Consider the following 20541-nt stretch of genomic DNA (forward strand, 5'->3'; position numbering starts at 1 on the left):
AATAGAACTGTTTTCAGCCTTGATAAAAACAAAAAACAAAGAGCTTAATTGAGTTGTGCGTCTATTTTAACCTGACAGTTTCTGAGTGGGATCGATGTCGTCTCACTCGTACTTCACCTGACAGTGCATAGATGTATATCCTTGAGTCCGTCCTCTCCTCTACTTTTGCTGATCTCCATTCCACACACGCCATCTAGCGACACTAATAATGAATCTCATGTTTAAAACGTCTGCTCAGATAAGTGAACACCTATAATGCACATGAACATAAATTGTAGCATTAGCGGCTGTTTTCAGTCAGTCCAAATACACATTATTATTATTATTATTATTATTATTATTATTGTTATTATTATTATTATTATTATTGTTATTATTATTATTATTATTATTATTATTATTATTATTATCATGATTGTTATAATTTAGTTACTCGTAATATTTTAATTACACACACACGCACACACAGACACACGCACACACACACACACGCACACGCATACACACACACACACACACACACATTGATTAAGATTTTGCATAGAAACAACTGCTATCGTAAGCGCAATTGTGAGAGATTTTCCCCCAATTTTTATTTTATTTTATTTTATCTTCATTCCATCTTTATTCGACGTGTTGCTGTGAAGTGCGTTCAATTCTATTACCCGACATTCATGCTTCATGTACTCCGTCCACTTTGGACTGAGCTCCGCCTGCCGGACGAACCCAAGTTTAGAAACGAGTGCTCCCGACATAAACGCCACCACTCTGCGTGCGCTGTCGTCTAGCTGCGTTGCCATTGGCAGAACAAAGGGTGACGTAACTAGTGACAGTGGGTAGCGACTAGCAGGTTGTTTTGCTATCAAGATGGGTTGAGCGAGTCAGAAGAACTCGTTGATGTTGGCTAAGTTTAGCTTGAACTGCGGGCCAGTGTGTCCCCCGGACAGCACAGAGGACAAATAGGTGGACGATTTTTTACCCATTGTACAAGCACGTGGAGAATGTCTTTCCCGACAGGACAGGGATGAAGATGATAATATGGCGAGTTGTGACACTGTGGCTGTTTGCGTCACTAGCATTTTGGTAAGTTTCTTCATGTTATGTTCTCGGTTGTTGCTATTTTGGCAGTCAGTGATGAACCCCTAACGTAAAGACACAACCGAAATACTTAAGTGCAGTCTGCTAAGGCCAAACAACGTACAACGCGTTTAGTTAGCTTGTGCTACTTAGCGAGCTGTTATGTTGTGATGTGGCACCTGGCTGACTTGTAACCACCGACTAGCTTGTCAGTAGCTTGTTTGGCTAACAAATTTAAATTTTCTCCCTTTTACCAAATAGCGGATGCCTAAATCGTCCTTACATTAACAACGAACAAAATAATGTTGTAGAAAACAACTGTTTCTACTGGTCCATAAATGTCAGAGATGTAGTGCCCTACTTCACTCGTCACCGCTGCCCAGATTTGGTTCATCGGGATTAAAAACGTACTGGATGCATTTGATGCTAAATCTAAGGGAACAGAGCCAAATCCATCAAAGAGAGAGAGAGATTACACTGTGTGATTATGTGCTCTGTTCATGACGCTGGAGAACTATAAACACAACATGTATGGCTGACTTCTTGCCCTATGACTTCTGATAATGGAAAGGGATTTGGCGTTGTAGCGAGTGTACTGACAAAAGTACAGTACATTATATTATTCAGCAACGTAGTGTGGAATAGAACCATTGCTTAATCCAAACAATTAGGGAGAGTGCAATCTTGTGACCTACATTACCAGCGCTGCAGTCAGTATCACTTTAGGCTAGAGTTGATGAGGTTTAGTGTTAAGTTTTAACACATTATTATTTTTGTTTCCAAAGTAAAAAAAAATACTATAGAAAGAGAAAGCTATGAAGTGGTCAAAATAGTAGTATGTTTCCTTTCTACTCCGTTTTAATTACAATCAATGCGAATGTATACATTATCCTAGTTTGCACTTGTGGGAAGATATTTGTCAATCTATTGATCCATTGAAGTCGACGTGCGTACTAGAAACAAAATATGAAACAACGCAATATGATTATTCAGATTTATTCCAAATGTACACAAAATTATTCAATCATTGGCCACCTACCTGTGTTAAGATGAGTCATCTGCAATCATTCATGTGCTTCTTTAAACCTTTGTCCTGTACCTGATTAGTTGATGACTGTATTTATAACCCCAAACCTTAATGACAATTAAACCTGGTAATGAATTTGCAGCCACTGATTTTCAATTGAAAAATGGTCTAAATGTCTAATCTATTACATTATCTTGAACAAAGCAATCAATTAGCCAAGTTAATTATTTGACTTAAAAATCCTGACCCCCAACCCCTTACCACCAGATGATGTCTTTGTTTGTTTATAATGTTCAGCTACTACTAGAATAAGTGCTATGAGATACATTTCCTGTGACAACACGATTTTCAGGGCTTCCTAAATTCAGTCTCCTCTTAAATTGATAAAAATGCTTGCTCTATATGGATTAGGTCTGGATATTTACATGGCCACTTTAAAGCTGCATTTATTGTCCCTGATAAACTCCTTTGTAGTTTTGACACTGATAGTGTGTGTCATTATAGCTGCATGATCTGATTCAGTTTCCAGCAAAAAAAGAAAAAAGAATCAGCTATATAGCTCCAATAATTTTCTTCTCAGGACAAAATGTGTTTGATTACATGTACTGTATAATATTTTCCTTTTTGATTTGCACAGAAACAGATAAGATAAATTTAACCACGTGGCGTTTCAGGCCACCTGGACTTTCTCAGTGCGTCACCCTCATAAAGTGTTTAGTGTTCTTGATTTATTCATAAATGTCCCCCCCGCCCCCCTCAAATACCTAGACTTAACTTTCAGCAAATAAAATATTATCAGTGATACTAGAATAATTTAAAGTAAAAATAAATAAATAAAAAATCGCACGTTAGACAAAAGTTAAAGTGAATGATTTGTTTCTTCTTTTTTTTCCCGGCTGAAGTGGTCACACAGTACTAACTGATACATTGTTGTTTTATGTGCATTTGATTTGTACAGCTTTTGCGATGTTCAACCTTTGGGGTTGAACTGTAAGATAAGCAACATGTAGTCAGTCTGTCCTTCCTTCCTTCTTTGTCCTGGAGGTTCCATAGCTGCCATGTGGATTGCTCAGAGCCAGACCTGGAGGCCCACCGGGATGAGCCTTTACAGGACATCAATTTGGAGGAAGAATCAGGAGACTCTCATCAAGACAAGGTTAGCTTGACTGTTTGCTTGGAGCAGGCCTTCTTCAACAAGCAGGCCCAATAATAGCATCACCATCAAATGCTGTTTGTCAAAACAATTAATTTTCTCAAGCTTTAATATGTAAAATTAAGTATAAAAGTATAATTTGTAATATATGAACTCAACAACAAAAAAACTGCAGATACACTCGAAGAGTTTCAATGCAAAAGCAGACATCTCCATTTTTTTTAATGAATTGAGTCAAATGAGTTTTTTTAAGTATCTAGTTCCAGGGTAAAACTAAAATACTAAAAAAATAAAATAAAAAATAAAAAAACAACAACTACGTTTTAACATCATAACGTCGGCCACAATTAAGAGGCCGACTTGGAAATAATATATATTTTTGAAAATATCTTTCACAGAGGTCTTTAACCAAATTACTTCAAGCAATAATCTAGTTAAAAAACAGTCCAAAAGTAAAAAAAAATTGATAATGCACCATTGAACGATGCCAGTAAGTTTGTTCTAGTCTATATTTGTCCAAATGCTGCTAGATAGCTTTTGTGTTTGAACTCTTTGCTTTTAAAATCTTTTTATAAGGTCCATTGCAAGAGCTGTATAAAGAATTGCATTTACAAACATAATAACTGTTTTAATTGGCACTGTTGGACATTGTTTCATTTTTTTGTCACCTGTTCAATATGTCCTGTCAAACAGCCGATTATGAAACTGTTCTTATACCCATCTTTGAATTAAAGTGCATTGCTGCAAATCTTTTTTTTCCTAAGCACTTTTTCACACACACACAGCTGTCAACATTATTGCTCCAGTGCTTTCCCAATTGTCCTCATGCTTGTATATTTTGGCTGCAGAGCCAGTGACATAAATGACAATTAGCCTCTACATTTTAAGACATTTTGTAATAAGGTTTAGAACATCTCGAGTAATATTTCTACAGAAGTGGAAAGCCTGTGAATACTGTTAGGATGCATGTTTATGATCTACTACCATTTGTTCATGCATCAAAATGTGTATTCACAATCTTCAGGTTGATGAGAGCTTGGCTTTGCTCTCCGATTCCTTGTCCAGAAATGAGCAGTCACAAGGCGACTATCAAAAAGAAGAGCAGTCTACACAGGCGGTGGACAAACAAGAGACACATTCAGAGGTGAGTCAAATGTCAAGTAGTTATTATTCTCACCAATAAAGAATATTGTAAGCACTTCAGTGCTCAGACCATTGCCTTTTTTCGGGGGGGAAGATCGACATTAACTGGCCAATTAATTGCTTAATTACTGCCCTGGTGAATGTGAAATTTTCAGTCCGTTCTTAGAATGGATGATCCAAATTAAGGAAGACATTATTTTGTGCATTCTTGGCCCTTACAGCTGGTAAAGTCTCAGTGAAAGTTAAAAATTGAAATTATGAGTGAACTTGGTGTCCCAGTAACCGACTGTCTGTATCATTGCTACGGAGACAAGTCCTGGTCTACAGGTGCTGACACAACCAAATTATATTGCTGCAGGCACCCACCTCATTTGCCGCTACTTTGCGAAGTGGAATTTGGCTTACGGCCATATAGTGGGACAAAAAAGTATTTGGCCAGTTTCCCATAGACTTCCTATTGGATTTCTACTTTTGAGATCGGCAGGCCAGTTGCTATTAAGGACCACTGCTATAACAGTCTATGTTTTGTGATAGACTGGCCTCCGGTGTAGAGTGTATCGCACCTCTCACCCAAAGTCATGTGGGATAGTCTTCAGTTACAAATCACCTTAATCAAGATGAGGTAGAATATGGATAAATGAATGGTTTGACTCAACAGGTCAAACATTTCAAGTTTTGCTTGACCTTTTATCTCACAGGCTCCTGAGCTAGACCAGCCCACCGCAAATGCGTCATTAGAGGTCAGCAGTGGCATTTCCCAGCCTGAGCCGGAACACAAGCAGGGCTTAGAAATGGGAAACCTTGATGCATCCACTGCTCAAGACCAAGAAGCAGTTGTCCTCATTTTGTCTTCTGATACAGTCCATGAATCCACTGTTGAGGAAAGTGACAGCCCCGTAATTCCTACCCTTCAAGATACCGTTACAGTCAGGCAAGTCTTTTCACTAAACACACACAATAATTTCAGGTTTTGTTATGTATTGTCTTTCACTGTTAAATTGATAGACAATAAAACTAACTTACTTATGTCACCTTAGTATTTCATACGATGCAAATGATGAAGCTCATTCTGAGGTCCTTGACTCTGACTTGCCTCCTGCTGAATGTGTGGAAGAGCCAAACCCCTATGATCATGACAGGTAGTGATCTCAATTCAATAGGTTTCCAGATAAAATGATCTAATGTGTTTTGGTTGTGGAGCTCTGAACTCTATTAAAACTGTGTTTTTGTGTTCCTGCAGGCTTCCTCCAGTCGTTTTGGAAAACATGTCAAACGTTCACACAACTGGTACCAAAACTCACAGTGACCCTCCAAATGCCCAGGCTGGTCAGCATCTGGATGGGAACTTGTCACTCTCTCTCAACGATCAAGTAAGTATCATCGGTATCAACTGGCCGCCGTCACCATCAACTGCCAGTGGAGGCATCCCAGCTTTCATTTTCTCCTCCATAGGATGCGAGTGCTGCTGTCACCATGGACACTGATCCCAGTGTGACCAGCAAAGACCCTGAGGACATTCCAACATTTGATGAGTGGAAACGGAAAATGATGGAAGTGGAGAATGAAAAAAGTAACATTTTATCTTGATTTTACAGTCTTGGTTCAAACAAGTATTATTACGTTGATCTTTTTTCTCTTCATTAGCTCTGTCCACACACACGTCTACTAATGGGGGTTCCAATGTAGTGAAGAAGGTCCCAAAAAATTTCAACAACTATGCTTCTGTGGAGTGTGGAGCAAAGATCCTCGGTGCTAACCCAGAAGCTAAGGTATGCTACAGTATGTGACACTTCAGCAGCCATAACATGATCAATCAAGATGGCCTTGTTTTTATGTCTTGCCACTCCCAGAGCACTTCAGCCATATTGAAGGAGAACATGGACTTGTACATGCTTAATCCCTGCAGTAATAAAATCTGGTATGTGTTTTGCATGGAGCACCAGTTAACCTGGTTAACTGGTGATGAATGTCAGCGTTTGTGTTCTCCTCTTACAGGTTCATCATTGAGCTCTGTGAGCCCATTCAGGTGAAGCAGTTGGATATTGCCAATTTTGAACTCTTTTCTTCGACACCCAAAGACTTTCTCGTCTCCATCAGTGACAGGTAAACTGCAACAATGTCCAACATAATATGTTAGTCAAACAAACAAACATAACAAAACATTAATATGCTTTTTTTTTTTTTTGATGAGGTACCAAGCAATAGGCCCACTTTCTTGTTGTGTTTGTAAATATACTTGTGTAGATACCCAACCAACAAATGGCTCAAGTTGGGAACCTTTCATGCTCGGGACGAACGCACAGTCCAGAGCTTTCCATTGGATGAGCAGCTTTATGCTAAATATGTGAAGGTAAACACAGTATTTATTTTATGTATTCATTTTTCGACGAGCAATCATTGGACTGCCTCTCTCTTCTGCTGCACGTTTTTCTTCGTTTTTTTTTAAGTGTGCAGAATTGATAGTATAATGAAGACACAATAAAATTATTGAATTTAATTATATAATTTCAATGGCAGTAGCATGTGTGGTTGTTTTCAGTGCACCTATACAGCTTGTAATGTTCTCCTCTGCCCCCCACCCTCTTCTTTCTCTTGCTTCAGATGTTCACCAAGTACATAAAGGTTAGCCTGTGTGTTGTGTAGATGCCTGCGAATTGAGTGAATTTATTAGGACTCATGGAAGGGAACGTTATTTGTTGTTTGTTTTTTAACGTATTCATCCTTTTGGCTGATCAACTTCAACTCTATCATGCTGCTAACAAGACTACACTCAATTTCCTACATTGACAATGTCAATGAAAAAAAATCATTTTGCGTTAAATGACTTACCCACTACTAACATCTTTTTCAAATCCATTGCTAACAGTCTTTGTTTATAAATAACACTAAAAGGATATCACATCACATGTACTTAAACTGTTGTAATAGCTCATAATTTGTCCACTTTTTTTGTAGGTTGAACTGCTGTCTCACTTTGGCTCTGAACATTTCTGCCCCCTCAGTCTCATTAGGTATGTACAATATATTCAGACCACTGTGACTTCACAACATCCACAAAGGGTCTATATACTTTCCGTTTTGATTATATCGAGAAGGGAGTGGTCCACTGTGTCTGCTATATGTTATTGTGGAAATCAGTTGTTTTGCTATGCATTTCCAGAAGAGTTTCTCTTATGCGAGTGTAAGTAAAAGACAGCAGCTGTCATAGTTGTGATTGCAATTCTCCCATGAGCTTTTCTTTCGATTAATCTGGCCACTATGTGGAGCTGACTTTGGACCAACTCCAATTTGATTTTTTTTTTCATGGATTAGTAAATGAAGGCTGCACTTGACCCATTAATAGACATTTAAACAAAACAACTTGTTTTATAAGACAGTGTTTCCCACACCATGTTAACACTTGGGCGGGCCACCCAAGTAATCTGGCCACAACCCAACAACACTGTAAGCATCCAAACAAGAGAATTACTTTGTCTTTACAGAGTGTTTGGGACAAGCATGGTGGAAGAGTATGAAGAAATAGTTGAGCCTTCTGAAAGACCAGACGATCAGGATGATGACTTGGGTATGCATATTTATATGTATTTTATTTAGAGACAATTTCTAATCATTTTGTGTACTCAAACTATACATTCATTTTAGTCATATCATTTTTTGAGTTAGGTATAAATATTTCTTTTTTTCTTTTTATTTGTTGTAGAGGGACAATGTACATTGCCAAACATTTAAAAAATGAAGTGTACTGGTAAATGCACCCAATTATAGCCAAAAGGCAAATTTCCATTGGTAGTCCTCCTACCACAAGGAACATGGCTAATATACAGTGACAACAACAACAAAATCACAATTTAACAGGAAAGCAAAGTAAAATAGATAATACAGACACAGTGCAAAGATAATTGTTAAAGACAAAATATTACACATGACTAATAACCCAGCAGGTGTATTGTGTCAATAGGACAATAGGTCAATATTGTGTCAATAGAAATGTTTCCCTCCTTCAGATTATGCATCTGGCTATGGACCTGGTGAAGTCAAGTATTCCAAGAATCTGATTGGCTCAGCTAAGGGTAAGAAGACTGCATTTTGTAGTTTTAAATCTATAAAGAAGACTGAAAACGAGTGACTACATTCTGACTCTTTAAATTCATGCGCTGTACTGTGTTTCTCCTCAGATGTCATTTTGAACATGGTCAATAATATTGCTGTAAATGTTCTTGGTGGCAACTCAGAAATGCAAGGTATCTACCAGTAATCAACATTTTTACAATGTAATATCAGCAATTATACTGGATTCTAACTTTTAGCCTGAGTTGTTAGGGAGATACAATCCTCTTATACAAATACATGAAAAGATGCAGTCTTTCGATCTTTCTTTAGGTACACCTGCACACTCTAATGAGATTGGATACTGGAGTTTTATGAAAAAAATGTCCACAAATAAAAATGCACAACATTAGAGAATTATTCATTTAAAAATATTTATTCTATTGTGCTTTTATTGGTGGTATTCAGAGTTTCACTGCATCATAGTAAAAGTGCCAGGTTCTACTATATACCACTGGAAAAAAACAACAACAAAACACTTACCAGTGTCAAATCAAATGTGAGCAGCATTATCTTGCTATTGGATATCATTAGATGTTGTGTTGTATGCCTATGTTGTGACCTGTTCACCTACTAACATGGTCCTAAAAGCATGTAATGAACGGATGGATTATTTGTGCTAATTAGCAAATAATATTTCCCGTTTGTGTTTTGTAGGAAACCTTTCATCCCAGGATGTGAATGGGACTGGTGTTAATGAAACAATTACTCAAACTCTCATCACAGACCCAGCCACCGTGTGAGTACCTGTCAGAAGCCTCATTGAATCAGTCAGAACTATGCAGAGGCGTAGACATCATTTCAGAAGCGTGGGGTCAAATTGTTCAAGAGTTAACAAAATTGTAGAAGGAAATTATCGTCCTCTCACATCTTTTAACTGAGAGAGAATATAATGCCCATCTAATGTCATTTGTCTGAAAACACATTTATAACTTTGGATCTCGTGTTTTAAAATGTGTACACATCTACCCATCTAGTCTGTGTTCATTATTTTTGCTCCTTCTAGTTCCGGGTTGGAAGAGTCAACATTGTCAACATTGTCAACATTGTCTTCAGACACAGAAATCACTGAAACTGTTGCCCCATCCTCAACAACAGCTGTCCCAGAAGTGCTTACAACTGATAGCAGTGACCAGCAGCCTCCCCCACCGGAGGAACAAATTGTTATTCCTTTAGAGTCAGACGAAGAAGAATCAATCAGCTCGACAATCACACTTTTGGATAAAGAGGATGAGTTAGATGGGGAGAGTGAGAAAATGGATCGCAACGTTCCACAACATGTTGACTTCTGTGCATTTCTTCCTTGGTTTTCCACTTGTTCGTGTACGACCTCCCTTCAAGAGTATCTGCAGCAACGATGTTTAGTGCTGCTGTTCAAAAAGAGGAAATGCCGATCTGCGGTCAGAAAGCAAATCGCTTCTTCCATCCACACTCCCACTTGGCTCCCACCCTCACCCTCCTCTGTCTGTGCTGATTCCAAGCAACATCATAGTGAGGCACGTCAGCCCCGTGAAAAAGAACAAGCTGCCGGTGGGGAGCCAGAAAGCGGAGCCAACCTGTCACAAGCACCCCAGCCTCCAGAGAATCCCGTAGTAGAATCTCATTATGACTCTACGTCCGAACCTCCTCTCCTGGAGCCCAGTCAGACATCAAGCCTCCCCAAACCCACTACCGCTGTTTCATCCGCTGCCAATCCTACTGTTGTTGAGACTCCACAGCTTTCTTCTGAGGCTCCAGCGAAGCCACTAAGCTCCGAGGAGAGCCAAGACATGCTGGCTGTGGAGAAGCATACAGATGCCTCACTACCCCCCAGCAGCTCAGTCATCAGAACCGCAGTGGATGATGGCAAAGTGGCACCAACGGAAGTAAAGGCCAACGTAGCGATACAGGACTCTGTTCCAAATCCTGATATGACAGGTGAGTCCCAGACTGCTTATCCTCATGTGCATCAGTCCCCGGACCCAGCAGCTGTCACTCTTCCCACTGAGCCATCCCTGCCTGCTGCACACACCCCTATTGAACTTGAGCTCTCTAGTAGTGCCCCAGTCATAACAGATACCAAAACAGAGGACTTCACAGAAGATTTGTCCACCCCCGGTCTCCCTCCTTTGCCCTCAACATCCCCCTCACCGTCCCTCTCAGACATCTACGCAGACCCCCCGAATGGGACAGAACAGAACGGCAACCCGGTGCACGGCTCCAGCCAGAAGGAGTCCGTGTTCATGCGACTCAACAACCGCATTAAGGCCCTTGAGATGAATATGTCGCTCAGCGGGCGCTATCTGGAGCAGCTCAGTCAGAGGTGAGGCGAAGAAATGAAATGATGTCGTTTTTAGTTTTGTTTGACACTTTATTCCTTTTTATTCCAAGATATCGGAAGCAGATGGAAGAGATGCAGAAGGCTTTCAACAAAACCATTATTAAACTCCAGAACACCTCCAGAATTGCAGAGGAGCAAGTGAGTGACATTTCTCATGGTGTCTTGGAAATATCAGATGTATTCTAATTTTGGTCCGCGCTACATTACATGATCATTTGTTTAATACACTTGTGCTAAAATTCTCATTTAGGACCAGCGTCAGACGGAGTCGATTCAGTTGTTGCAAGGCCAGCTGGAGAATGTGACTCAGATGGTTCTCAACCTGTCGGATCAGGTCAGCCAGCTGAAGGATGAGGTAGATAAAACCACATGATCAATTCCACTTTATCTCCACTTAGACAAGCTGAAGACCTTTTCGCACTGCACTTAGAAATGCGCAGCGTGGCGTTGCCGAAACTATTTATTGTGATGCGTCTCGTTCAAGGGATGCTGTAGAAGTGTGGGCATGCGTTGTGATCAGGGATCCAGTACGGTACCAATTTTTGGTACTTCTGTACTCTCTTTCTTTTATTTTTTTTATTTGGTTAATTTTATTTATTAATTTATTTGGGTGGTAACAAATGCTCATTGTTTGAAAAAAAATAATCAATTTAACAATTACCTTTCAATATATAAAACTTGCAAATGAAAAATAAAATACAATTTTATTCAAATGAGCCTGAGGAATAGTAAAAATAAAGGTTTAAGACAATAACAATTACTGAAGTATGAATAATGAACATAAGTTAATATTACAAAAAAACAAAGTGTGAATCAAAGTTCTGTGCGATGAAGATTAAATCTATATAAATTAATAATAATTGATGCAGTTGTGCAGTTGTTTTTCAAGGACGTAAAAACTACTGCTCGATGAGCTCGAAGTTTGAACCCATGTTGGACTCAAATATTAAAAAATGACAGTTGGAAGAGGACATGACATGAATAAAGATAATCATTTGGTTCAAATTAATAATTTGAATGTACCCGGCAAGGTCTGTAATGCTCACTACATTTTGGCCATAATCTTTAGCTATTTTAAAAATGGTCACCAGTAGTATGTCCAAATTACAATGTCTATATACCTTAACGATGGTGAAGCCGTGTACATTCCAGCATGATCCTAATCTGTCGGGGACGACCGCCGCCAACACGTCCCTTTCAGCCGTGCGCTGATTGTGCAGGGACATTGCCAGCTTCCGAGCCCCGACCGCACCCCCGGCCTCGTTCTTTGCACATGAAATCCTGTGTGAGTGGGTGACGTCAGTACGCTGGTGCACGTATAATGTTGCATTCAAGTGCACCATGGAAAATCGTCAACTCTTCCACTCCCGCACAATCACATCTTTGAAAGACGTGCTTCAGAACCGAAACATGGCACCGTTTGATTTTACCTGAATCGGTGCTCGGAAGTACCGACCCAAATTGGTCCATACCACAAAAAGTACCGTCTTCGGTACCCATCCCTAGTCGTGATGTGCCGTAACATGACCTGGAATTGAAACATGCTCAATTCAATATTCGTCATGGTGACATCAGAAGGCGTATCCAATTGGAGAGGGTCTGGCGGTGTGATGTCAGAGTGCTAACAGCATTCACCAACCAGCGGGAAAAGGCTCCCTGCTACTTCCGAGTAGGCTGCTATGCAAACACTTCCAAATATAGGCAAGATTGCACCAAGACGCAGTCACCCACGCACACTGCCCCACGGAGAACACCAAGAAAACCAAGTGCAGTGTGAAAAGGCCTTATAGTGTTTCCCAACCCTCCTTTATTGAGGGAAAGAACATTATTTTGCATGACAAAAATCTTACTGCACACCACCAGGAATATAAAGGTCACAAAATGCGTATAATAAGTAGGGATCTTGTCCCAGTGTTTTAGTAGAAAACAGCAGAAGACATTAAAAAGGGGGTAGTATGATATTTCCAACAATGTAACCAGTTAACGTGGTATTGGGTGGGTATGTCTCCCAGGTGTCCGACAGACACAACTACCTGCTGCTGTGCCTGCTGCTGAGTCTGTGTTTTGGCCTGGTGCTGTTTGCCAACCGCTGCCGCATCTCCATCACGCCTCCAAATGGCGAGCCAGAGCCACCCGCAGTAAACAGCTACAGCTACTGCTGTCCCGAGAGGTACCAGTACAACTCAAGCTCACCATTTGGAGAAAGACAAAAATGTTCAAAATTCTACATTTATTTTAAAGCGATCAACTCATTTTGTGTTGCTCCTCAAAAGTATGCTAACTAGAATCCACATTGGAGTAAATATGCCAAGTGCGCTTTTCCAACTGTGACGATTTTCTTATTAGGAATTTCACCTCCGGTGATGACTGTAGTTTGAAGAGGAGTGCATCTTACCCACTGATACACTCATTCCAGTTAGTGTCTAATAAAGGTACAGTTGCGTTTGAATATACGTCTGAATCCTTTTTTCCGAGTAGAAATAAACAAGACAACTTTCTGGGTTACAGGTCCTGAAAATCTTCATCCTGAGGAGTCTCAAGCTAACAGAAAGGTGCAGAGGGAATATGGTTAAACCGTTTACATGAATCCTTGACTTCCAAGTTTAATGTGCTAAAGACAAGCTATAACAAATCGCTTTTGAAACGCCATTAATCTTTTCCAGCCCACAAAAAAATGTTTTTAATCAAAGACAATATAAAGATACAAAGTGGCTTCATAAGGTATTCCTGTGTTGGATGTGAGCCTTGGAGGGGTGTGGCCTCGTGAGTGACATCAGTCATCTTGGCTGGTTATTTTATTGCGAGCGTCTGCTCCTTCAGGGTTGCTGCAGGTCATTTTAAATCATTAAGAGTCATTAAATGGAATCTGTAAAAAAACAAAACAAAATCAAGGCCTTAAATGGCATTATTAAATATGATGTCGAGAGGCATACCACAAAATTAAATTGAATAATTGTTGTTTATGCCTTATTTGACACAAAGGAGTCACTATAACATAATTTAGCAATAATAAATCTGATTAAAATATATGTATTTGTATGAACTGGTGATTAGTTGTAATTGACAATGAACAAAATGGCCTGGAGTCCATGAGTTCCTTCATGCTCCAAATACCAATTGCTCTGCATTTGAAAAGAAAAATGTACTGTTCATATCACCACCCTTTAAAGGAGCACAGCTTGTGCCTTGTTTTTCCTCCCCTCATCCTTCCTAGTGGTTTCTTTCCTTAGTCTAGATCTCAGGCCGACGCAGTGGCAAATTGACGGGCTTTCCTATTCCATCTCCTTCCGTCATTGTTTTTCATGTATCGTGGACGGTTTGTGCCTGTTTATTTCGTTGACAAATAATAGCATTCCATTATGACCTCCAACTTGGAACACTAATGCCACCTAGTGGCAGAATATTACCTCAACACACACATATGACTCAAGTGTTTCACGCTCTTTTTAATCGTAACTGTCAACTGTTACTTCATGAATGACATAAAAATTACTCTATTAATTAACTAAAAGATACAACCACATTTATATTTGCTAACCATAATTGTCAATTTTCAAAAGCTTATTTTACATTTAGAATAGATCTAACGTGCGATTAATTTATGATTAATCGTGAGTTAACTACGAAAATTGTGATTAATTATGATTAAAAAATTGTAATTGACAGACAGCTCTATTATATAAATAGTATACGCAGTACAATGTGGGCATTAAATTAGTTATTTTTAATGCCATTAAAAAGCTTTGAATTAGATTTGCTGATGCCTGCAGAAACCTTGTCCTTGAAAGTGTTGTTATTCATCTCAATAACATATTTGAGGCAAAAAAAAAGGAAAAGAAAAAAGGGGCCAAACCACAGCTCATAAATTGTTCAAAAGGCCCAGTACCAATATTGACATTGATTTGAAATGCTTTACAGAATACACTGTGTCATACTGGACGTGACCTAACCTCTGCCTGTTGTTGTCTCAACCCGGGCCCCCATTCAGAAAAGACGACGCAAGATGAAACCCATTGAGCAAGTGCAGACTCTGACGTCCTTTCATGCCGCTCCCCGGGCGTGCAACGGAGCTGCCGTATGGAACAGCGTGCCTGTCACAACGAAACCGGCGGCCCTAACCAGGAGGCTGCTTCTGCCCGCCTTCAGAGACTCGCCATCCGAGGGCAGCTCAGAGGCATCGTCCCATTCAGACGATCCCTCCTTCTGTGGCGTCACGAGCGCCTGCTCTCGGATATGCCAAGGTCTGTCCCCGTCCAAGACCCGGGCAGAGAAAAGGGCATTAAGACGCCGGCGTCCCAGGCCCACTTGTGCCGTAGTGGACTTCCTTCGGGTCCCACACAGAGACAAAAGCAATACATTGTCCATCTCGGCTGCACAGGACATCATGAACCTAAAATCGAAGCGAACCGCTGCGACTTTTGGACTCAATATCCCTCTTTCAGGTCCTGTTTAAGAATCAACAAAAGACTGCAAGTTTGCACTTATGGCTTTACTCTTTGTAAAAGAGCATGACTGATGTTAGTTCCTGTAGGAACGTGACAGTTCCATCACTAAAACTGTTTTTTTGTTGTTGTCATTGTTATATTTGTTGTGCGTCATTCTAGCTGCCAAGTTAAACTTTTCCCAATTTGTTTTGGATAAGAAGAGAGAAACTTGAAGAATACGCAATGTGTGGGGTTGAGTGTTATCTTTTGATTAAGTCAAGCCAGCTGAAGAAAATAAATAATACAGTGATGATTCTTACTTCCATGAGTGAGAATAATGGTACTTATGAGCTGTCGTTGTAATCTATGTCACATTTTCCTTTATTAAATGCCATTGCTTTATTGATTAAAAAAAAACAAATAACAAAAAATAACTAAGTGATAAATGGATTTGGAATGTATTGCAAATTTCATTTACACTTCAAAACATGCTTAAAGAGATGTACAATCCACAGTAAAACATCAACAATAATTTGACAGTAAGAAAATTAAATAAATGATAATCACAACTAATAAAAATAAGTGCACCATTTAGTGTGATCTCTTGCATTTTTCCTTTTTTCCTCAGCTGAATGAAGCTTTTTTTTTGAGGGTGGAAAGGCAAATCAGATTTTGTTTTGTTTGCCAGTGAATTTATTCATAGGATGTCTGTTTTGATAAGCACTGAGAAAATAGCAAAAACAACTTAACTGCAAACGACAATATCAAACAAAATACTGTACAAGGGTTAGATTTAAAATTTCCAGCTAGGGGGCAGTGTTGGGTTAAATAAAACAATCACCCACGACTCAATCCCACAAAATCATTTTCAGTGTGATGAGTCATTACAAGTACAGAAGGGAGGGCGCCTGTTTTCCACTCACTTCTAGACAATCTCTTATTAATGATTTGCGTACATTGTTGAAGGTGGCACGGACATGTTCAACCTTTATTGAAATGAATATATTATGTTCAAACTTAAATATACATCATTGTTTTGATTAAATAATCATTAACGCAGTATTTTATGGCTGCAACGTGTTCCAAAAAAACCTGGAACAGGTGGCAAAAAAGAAAGCTGAGGAATGCTCAACAAACACCCGTTTGGAAAAATCCCACAGGTGAGCAGGCTAATTGGGAACAGTTGGGTGCCATGATTGGGTATATAAGAAGCTTCCCTGAATTGCTCAGTCATTCACACGCAAAGATGGGGTGAAGTTTACCTTCTTTGTGAACAAATGCAGGAGAAAATAGTTTAAGGACAATTTTCCTCAAAGTACAATTGCAAGGAATTTGGGGATTTCATCATCGACAGTATAATATAATCAAAAGTTTCAGAGAATCTGGAGGAATGACTGCATGTAAGTGGCAAGACCAAACATCAACATTGAATGCCAGTGATTTTCAATCCCTCTGGCAGCACTGCATCAAAAAACAACCTCAATGTGTAAAGGTTGGAGTAATACAAAGTGGACAAATGTTCTGTGGTCTGACGAGACCTTACATATCTGTGAAGGCACAAATTCATGTTGAAAGGTGCATACAGGTTTTTGGAGGAACACATTATGCTAACATCCAAGTAATTTCTTTTTCATGGACGCCCCTGCTTATTTCAGCAAGACAATACCAAACCACATTCTGCATGTGTTCCAACAGTGTGGCTTCATAGTAAAAGAGCGCAGGTACTAAACTGGCCTGCCTGCAGTCCAGACCTGTCTCCCATTTAAAATGGGTGGGACATTATCCATCCATCCATCCATCCATCCATCCGACAACACAGACCCCGGACTATTGAACAGCTGAAGCTGTACATCAAGCAAGATTGGGTGTGAATTCCCTCACAAAGCTTCAACAATGTTGTTAAAAGAAAAGGTGATATAACACGGTGATAAACATAACCCTGTCCCAGCTTTTTTGGAACATGTTGAAGCCATAAAATTCCAAGATGATTATTTGCTTAGTTTATCAGTTTGAACATTAAATATCTTGTCCTTGTAGTGTATTTAATTAAATATAGGTTAAACATGATTTGCTAATCATCAGATTCAGTTTTTTTTTTTTAAATGTTTAACACAACGTCCCAACTTCATTGGTATTGTACTTGTACTCTGTATATGTATGTGTATTGCTGTCATGAAAAGTCTGCACCAGTGGTGGACATACCAAATTAGGTTAAAACCTCTTTATTCATTTGACTGGCTTGGATTGCAGGAGTCTGCCTGAGATAAGCATGCCTCGCGCTCTTTTCTCTCTTCATTTTGTTAACAGAATTCCGAGGTTTCTCTTTGCCAGCCTCGTCCAAAGATTATCTGTAAATGCAGACTGAAATCCTCTTTCCCTTAGCACCCTGGATTTATCCGAGGTTATGAACTCAATATTTTTCTGTGTGCTTTTGTGTGAGTATGATTTAGTTTTTATTTGGTAATTTCATTGAGGGTGGACAGGTGTACGCTATTGTTGGCCAGTTCTTTCTGGCATCTAGTTCTGTCTAAAATGGGCATCATTACCATGGCGGTTTTTAACTAGATAACTCAAAACATATTTACATAAAACATGTGGAATATAAATTAAGCAGTTGTGTCCATATTTTCTGAATGCCTGCGCTGGTTTGTAAGCTTTCTTTCAAAAGAAGCGCTGCCGGGCATGACGTCACATGAGACGTAAGCATACCTACCTCATGGGACCTCAGTCTAGCAGCATCAAAGGATTCATGACAGCGAAAAAACGGACGGAAAGGAAAAGGCAACTGCAGTTGGGAGCTAGATTGACTGATTGATAAATGTAGATTTTTTGGGACAAAGCAGGGACAGTAGCATCATGGGGCAACATGAACAATTAATGATGATGATGTAGCAGATTCCGTACAGCAAGATATTCCCCATCCATGGCTGTATTTAAGGTAATTCTTTAATGATTTGGTTCATGCTAGCCTAAGAAAAAACACAAGCTTCTGATGTTCAAAAACTCTCTGCCAAATATATAGCTAATTTTGCATTTTGTTGTTTGTTCATGTAGTACTTGTCAGTCTTGTTTTCGTGTCAAAACTTAGCTTGCAGCTAAACTGTGTCCAGGGACCAAACACCCCCCTCCCTTCTCAGCAGGAACATTATGCAAGTTCATAAAAGAGGAAAACTATTTGGTGTGCAATTTTCTGTCAATATTTAAAAAAGTTGTACTTTTTACCTTTTCAGCCTTTTTATTTTTTTAAGTAATGAAGTCAGTATTCACTATTTATCAAATATTTTTATTACTTCTACTTAATTATAGTGGGAGTATTTTTGCCATCTATTTTATTCCTTAAAATTAACATTGAATATATTTTTTTAATTATTATTATTTTTTTACATTTGTAATCAAGAAAGCTTATCCATTTGTTATACAGGAGGTTCAGTCAAGTAAAAAAATGTTCCTGTCTTTATCCCTCTCAGCGGCCGGCCATTTTGTCACTTGCTGTCGACTGAAAATGACATCACGTGAATCACAGTGCCCAAGGGCTCAGTAACGACCATAATAGCTCACCAGTTTTCTGGGGTTGATTATATGACGTTCGCAAGCTAAGCCCTGAACAACTGTGATGTCATTTTCAGTCGACAACAAGTGACAAAATGGCCACCCTCTGTGATGGATGCTGCTTATGTGGGGATGCTTAGAACATATTATTGTCAAGAAACGTTTTGACTTGACTTCCCCTTTAAGTCAACATTGAATGTTTTTCTGTTTCTATATAATAATGTTAGTAGCTAATGCTTATTTATTATGTATTTATTATTTATTTATTATTTATTTATTTTTTTATTTTTTTATTTTACTTGTGTAAGATTCAGAAATAAGTTAGATTTAAGTTAATTTGGTAAAATATATATTTACTTATACATTTATGTTTCCAGAATTGCTATTTATACATTTGTACATTTTTTTCTTCATACAATAAGTAGCTAAATTGGCGTGTTGAATCTGCTGTTCTCATTCACTTGCATTAACCGAAAGTTGGCTAGCTCCTGATTGGTTAGCTTACGGCCATGCTAAATGCCCTGAAAAACACCCGATCTCGGAAGCTAAGCAGGGTCAGACCTGGTTAGTACCTGGCTGGGAGACCGCCTGGGAAAACCAGGTGCTGTAAGCTTTCGACATGCCTACCAGGGCGGAGGTGGTGGTTCCTCCATATAAAAGCCTCCATGTGCCCTATGATGACGGGCAACATACCCCTACTGGGAAGGAAAACCCTGATACACAAACCCGGGCAGATGGAGCTCGTTAGTGTTGGTTCGCACTCGTCTACGGGCAGGGAGTCCCAGACACCAATTGTCCACGCGGCACACTCACCACGTTGAGGCAGTTTCCAACCAGTAACCGGGCTCTGGCATGGCGTTGCAGCTCGTCGTTGCTACCACTGGTCTTGGACCCTTCCTTGCCACCGGCCATCTGCATCGGCGGGTCAAGATGGTGGGTAGCACGGCGTCGGAAACAGTAATGAGAACGGCCTGCGCCTCCTCAACCTCTGTGCGGAACACGAGCTTGCCATCACTAACACCATGTTTCAGGTTCCCAACAAACTGAAAGCATGGTGGATGCCGCCACGGTCTACAGTAAGCACTGGCATCTTATTGACTACGTCATCTCCCGGCAACAAGATCGCCAGGACGTCCTTATCACCAGAGCCCTGAGAGGTGGCGAATATTGGACTGACCACCGTCTACTTCGGTCATTTCAGCCCGCCAAGGTGTGAAATACATCAACCGTGCTCCATTTGCAGACCCACAGAAATTGCCTGAGCTCGGTGGCGCACTCACTGCTGCGCTTGAAGCCACTCCCAGACACTCTACCAATACGTCACAAGACGCCATCACACAGGAGTGGAATTCAATCGCCACTACTCTCCTCAATACGACCATCAATGTGTTTGGCGTCTCCAGTCATAAACACCAAGACTGGTTCGACGGCAACTCTCATCAAATTCGGGAGTTAATTAATCAGAAGAACATCTGAGGTTCAAACGTGTTTTATATTAGGGTTAGGGTTTCAAACTAGGGTTTAACATTAGGGTTAGGGTTTCAAAGTAGGTTTAGGGTTTCAAACTAGGGTTTAACATTAGGGTTAGGGTTTCAAACTAGGGTTTAACATTAGGGTTAGGGTTTCAAACTAGGGTTTAACATTAGGGTTAGGGTTTCAAAGTAGGTTTAGAGTTTCAAACTAGGGTTTAACATTAGGGTTAGGGTTTCAAACTAGGGTTTAACATTAGGGTTAGGGTTTC

At 39.7% G+C, this 20541-nt stretch overlaps 1 protein-coding gene and 1 pseudogene across 5 annotated transcripts; both read left to right on the forward strand.

Moving 5' to 3' along the window:
* The first annotated feature begins 810 nt into the window (after positions 1–810).
* LOC144043776 (SUN domain-containing ossification factor-like) lies at positions 811–15846 on the forward strand. 5 transcript variants are annotated; one of them, XM_077557743.1, is made up of 25 exons: positions 811–1083; positions 3149–3260; positions 4282–4401; positions 5099–5331; positions 5438–5539; positions 5641–5770; positions 5853–5970; positions 6045–6169; positions 6251–6318; positions 6396–6503; positions 6645–6750; positions 7002–7022; positions 7356–7411; positions 7883–7965; positions 8405–8470; positions 8576–8641; positions 9165–9246; positions 9514–10424; positions 10650–10809; positions 10878–10965; positions 11078–11182; positions 12840–12997; positions 13174–13259; positions 13336–13379; positions 14816–15846. In XM_077557743.1, the coding sequence occupies exons 1-25, from the start codon at positions 1025–1027 to the stop codon at positions 15278–15280; spliced, it is 3672 nt and encodes a 1223-aa protein (XP_077413869.1). In that variant the 5' UTR covers positions 811–1024; the 3' UTR covers positions 15281–15846. The 5 variants fall into 5 exon arrangements, with proteins under 5 accessions (XP_077413869.1, XP_077413867.1, XP_077413870.1 ...); XM_077557741.1 differs by having other exon boundaries at positions 9514–10809; XM_077557744.1 differs by having other exon boundaries at positions 9514–10809; positions 14746–15003.
* A 3453-nt stretch (positions 15847–19299) lies between these two features.
* On the forward strand, positions 19300–19413 carry LOC144047377 (5S ribosomal RNA; annotated as a pseudogene).
* Positions 19414–20541: the final 1128 nt, after the last annotated feature.

The sequence above is a fragment of the Vanacampus margaritifer genome, chromosome 2 (genome assembly GCF_051991255.1).
Source record: "Vanacampus margaritifer isolate UIUO_Vmar chromosome 2, RoL_Vmar_1.0, whole genome shotgun sequence".
Lineage (NCBI taxonomy): Eukaryota > Metazoa > Chordata > Actinopteri > Syngnathiformes > Syngnathidae > Vanacampus > Vanacampus margaritifer.

Coding starts and splice junctions, on each gene's coding strand:
- LOC144043776 (XM_077557741.1), top strand. CDS start 1,025: ATGAAGATGATAATATGGCGAGTTGTGACACTGTGGCTGTTTGCGTCA. Junction 6,751..7,001: donor TTTATGCTAAATATGTGAAG/GTAAACACAGTA, acceptor CTCTTGCTTCAG/ATGTTCACCAAGTACATAAA. Junction 12,998..13,173: donor AGCTACTGCTGTCCCGAGAG/GTACCAGTACAA, acceptor TTTTCTTATTAG/GAATTTCACCTCCGGTGATG.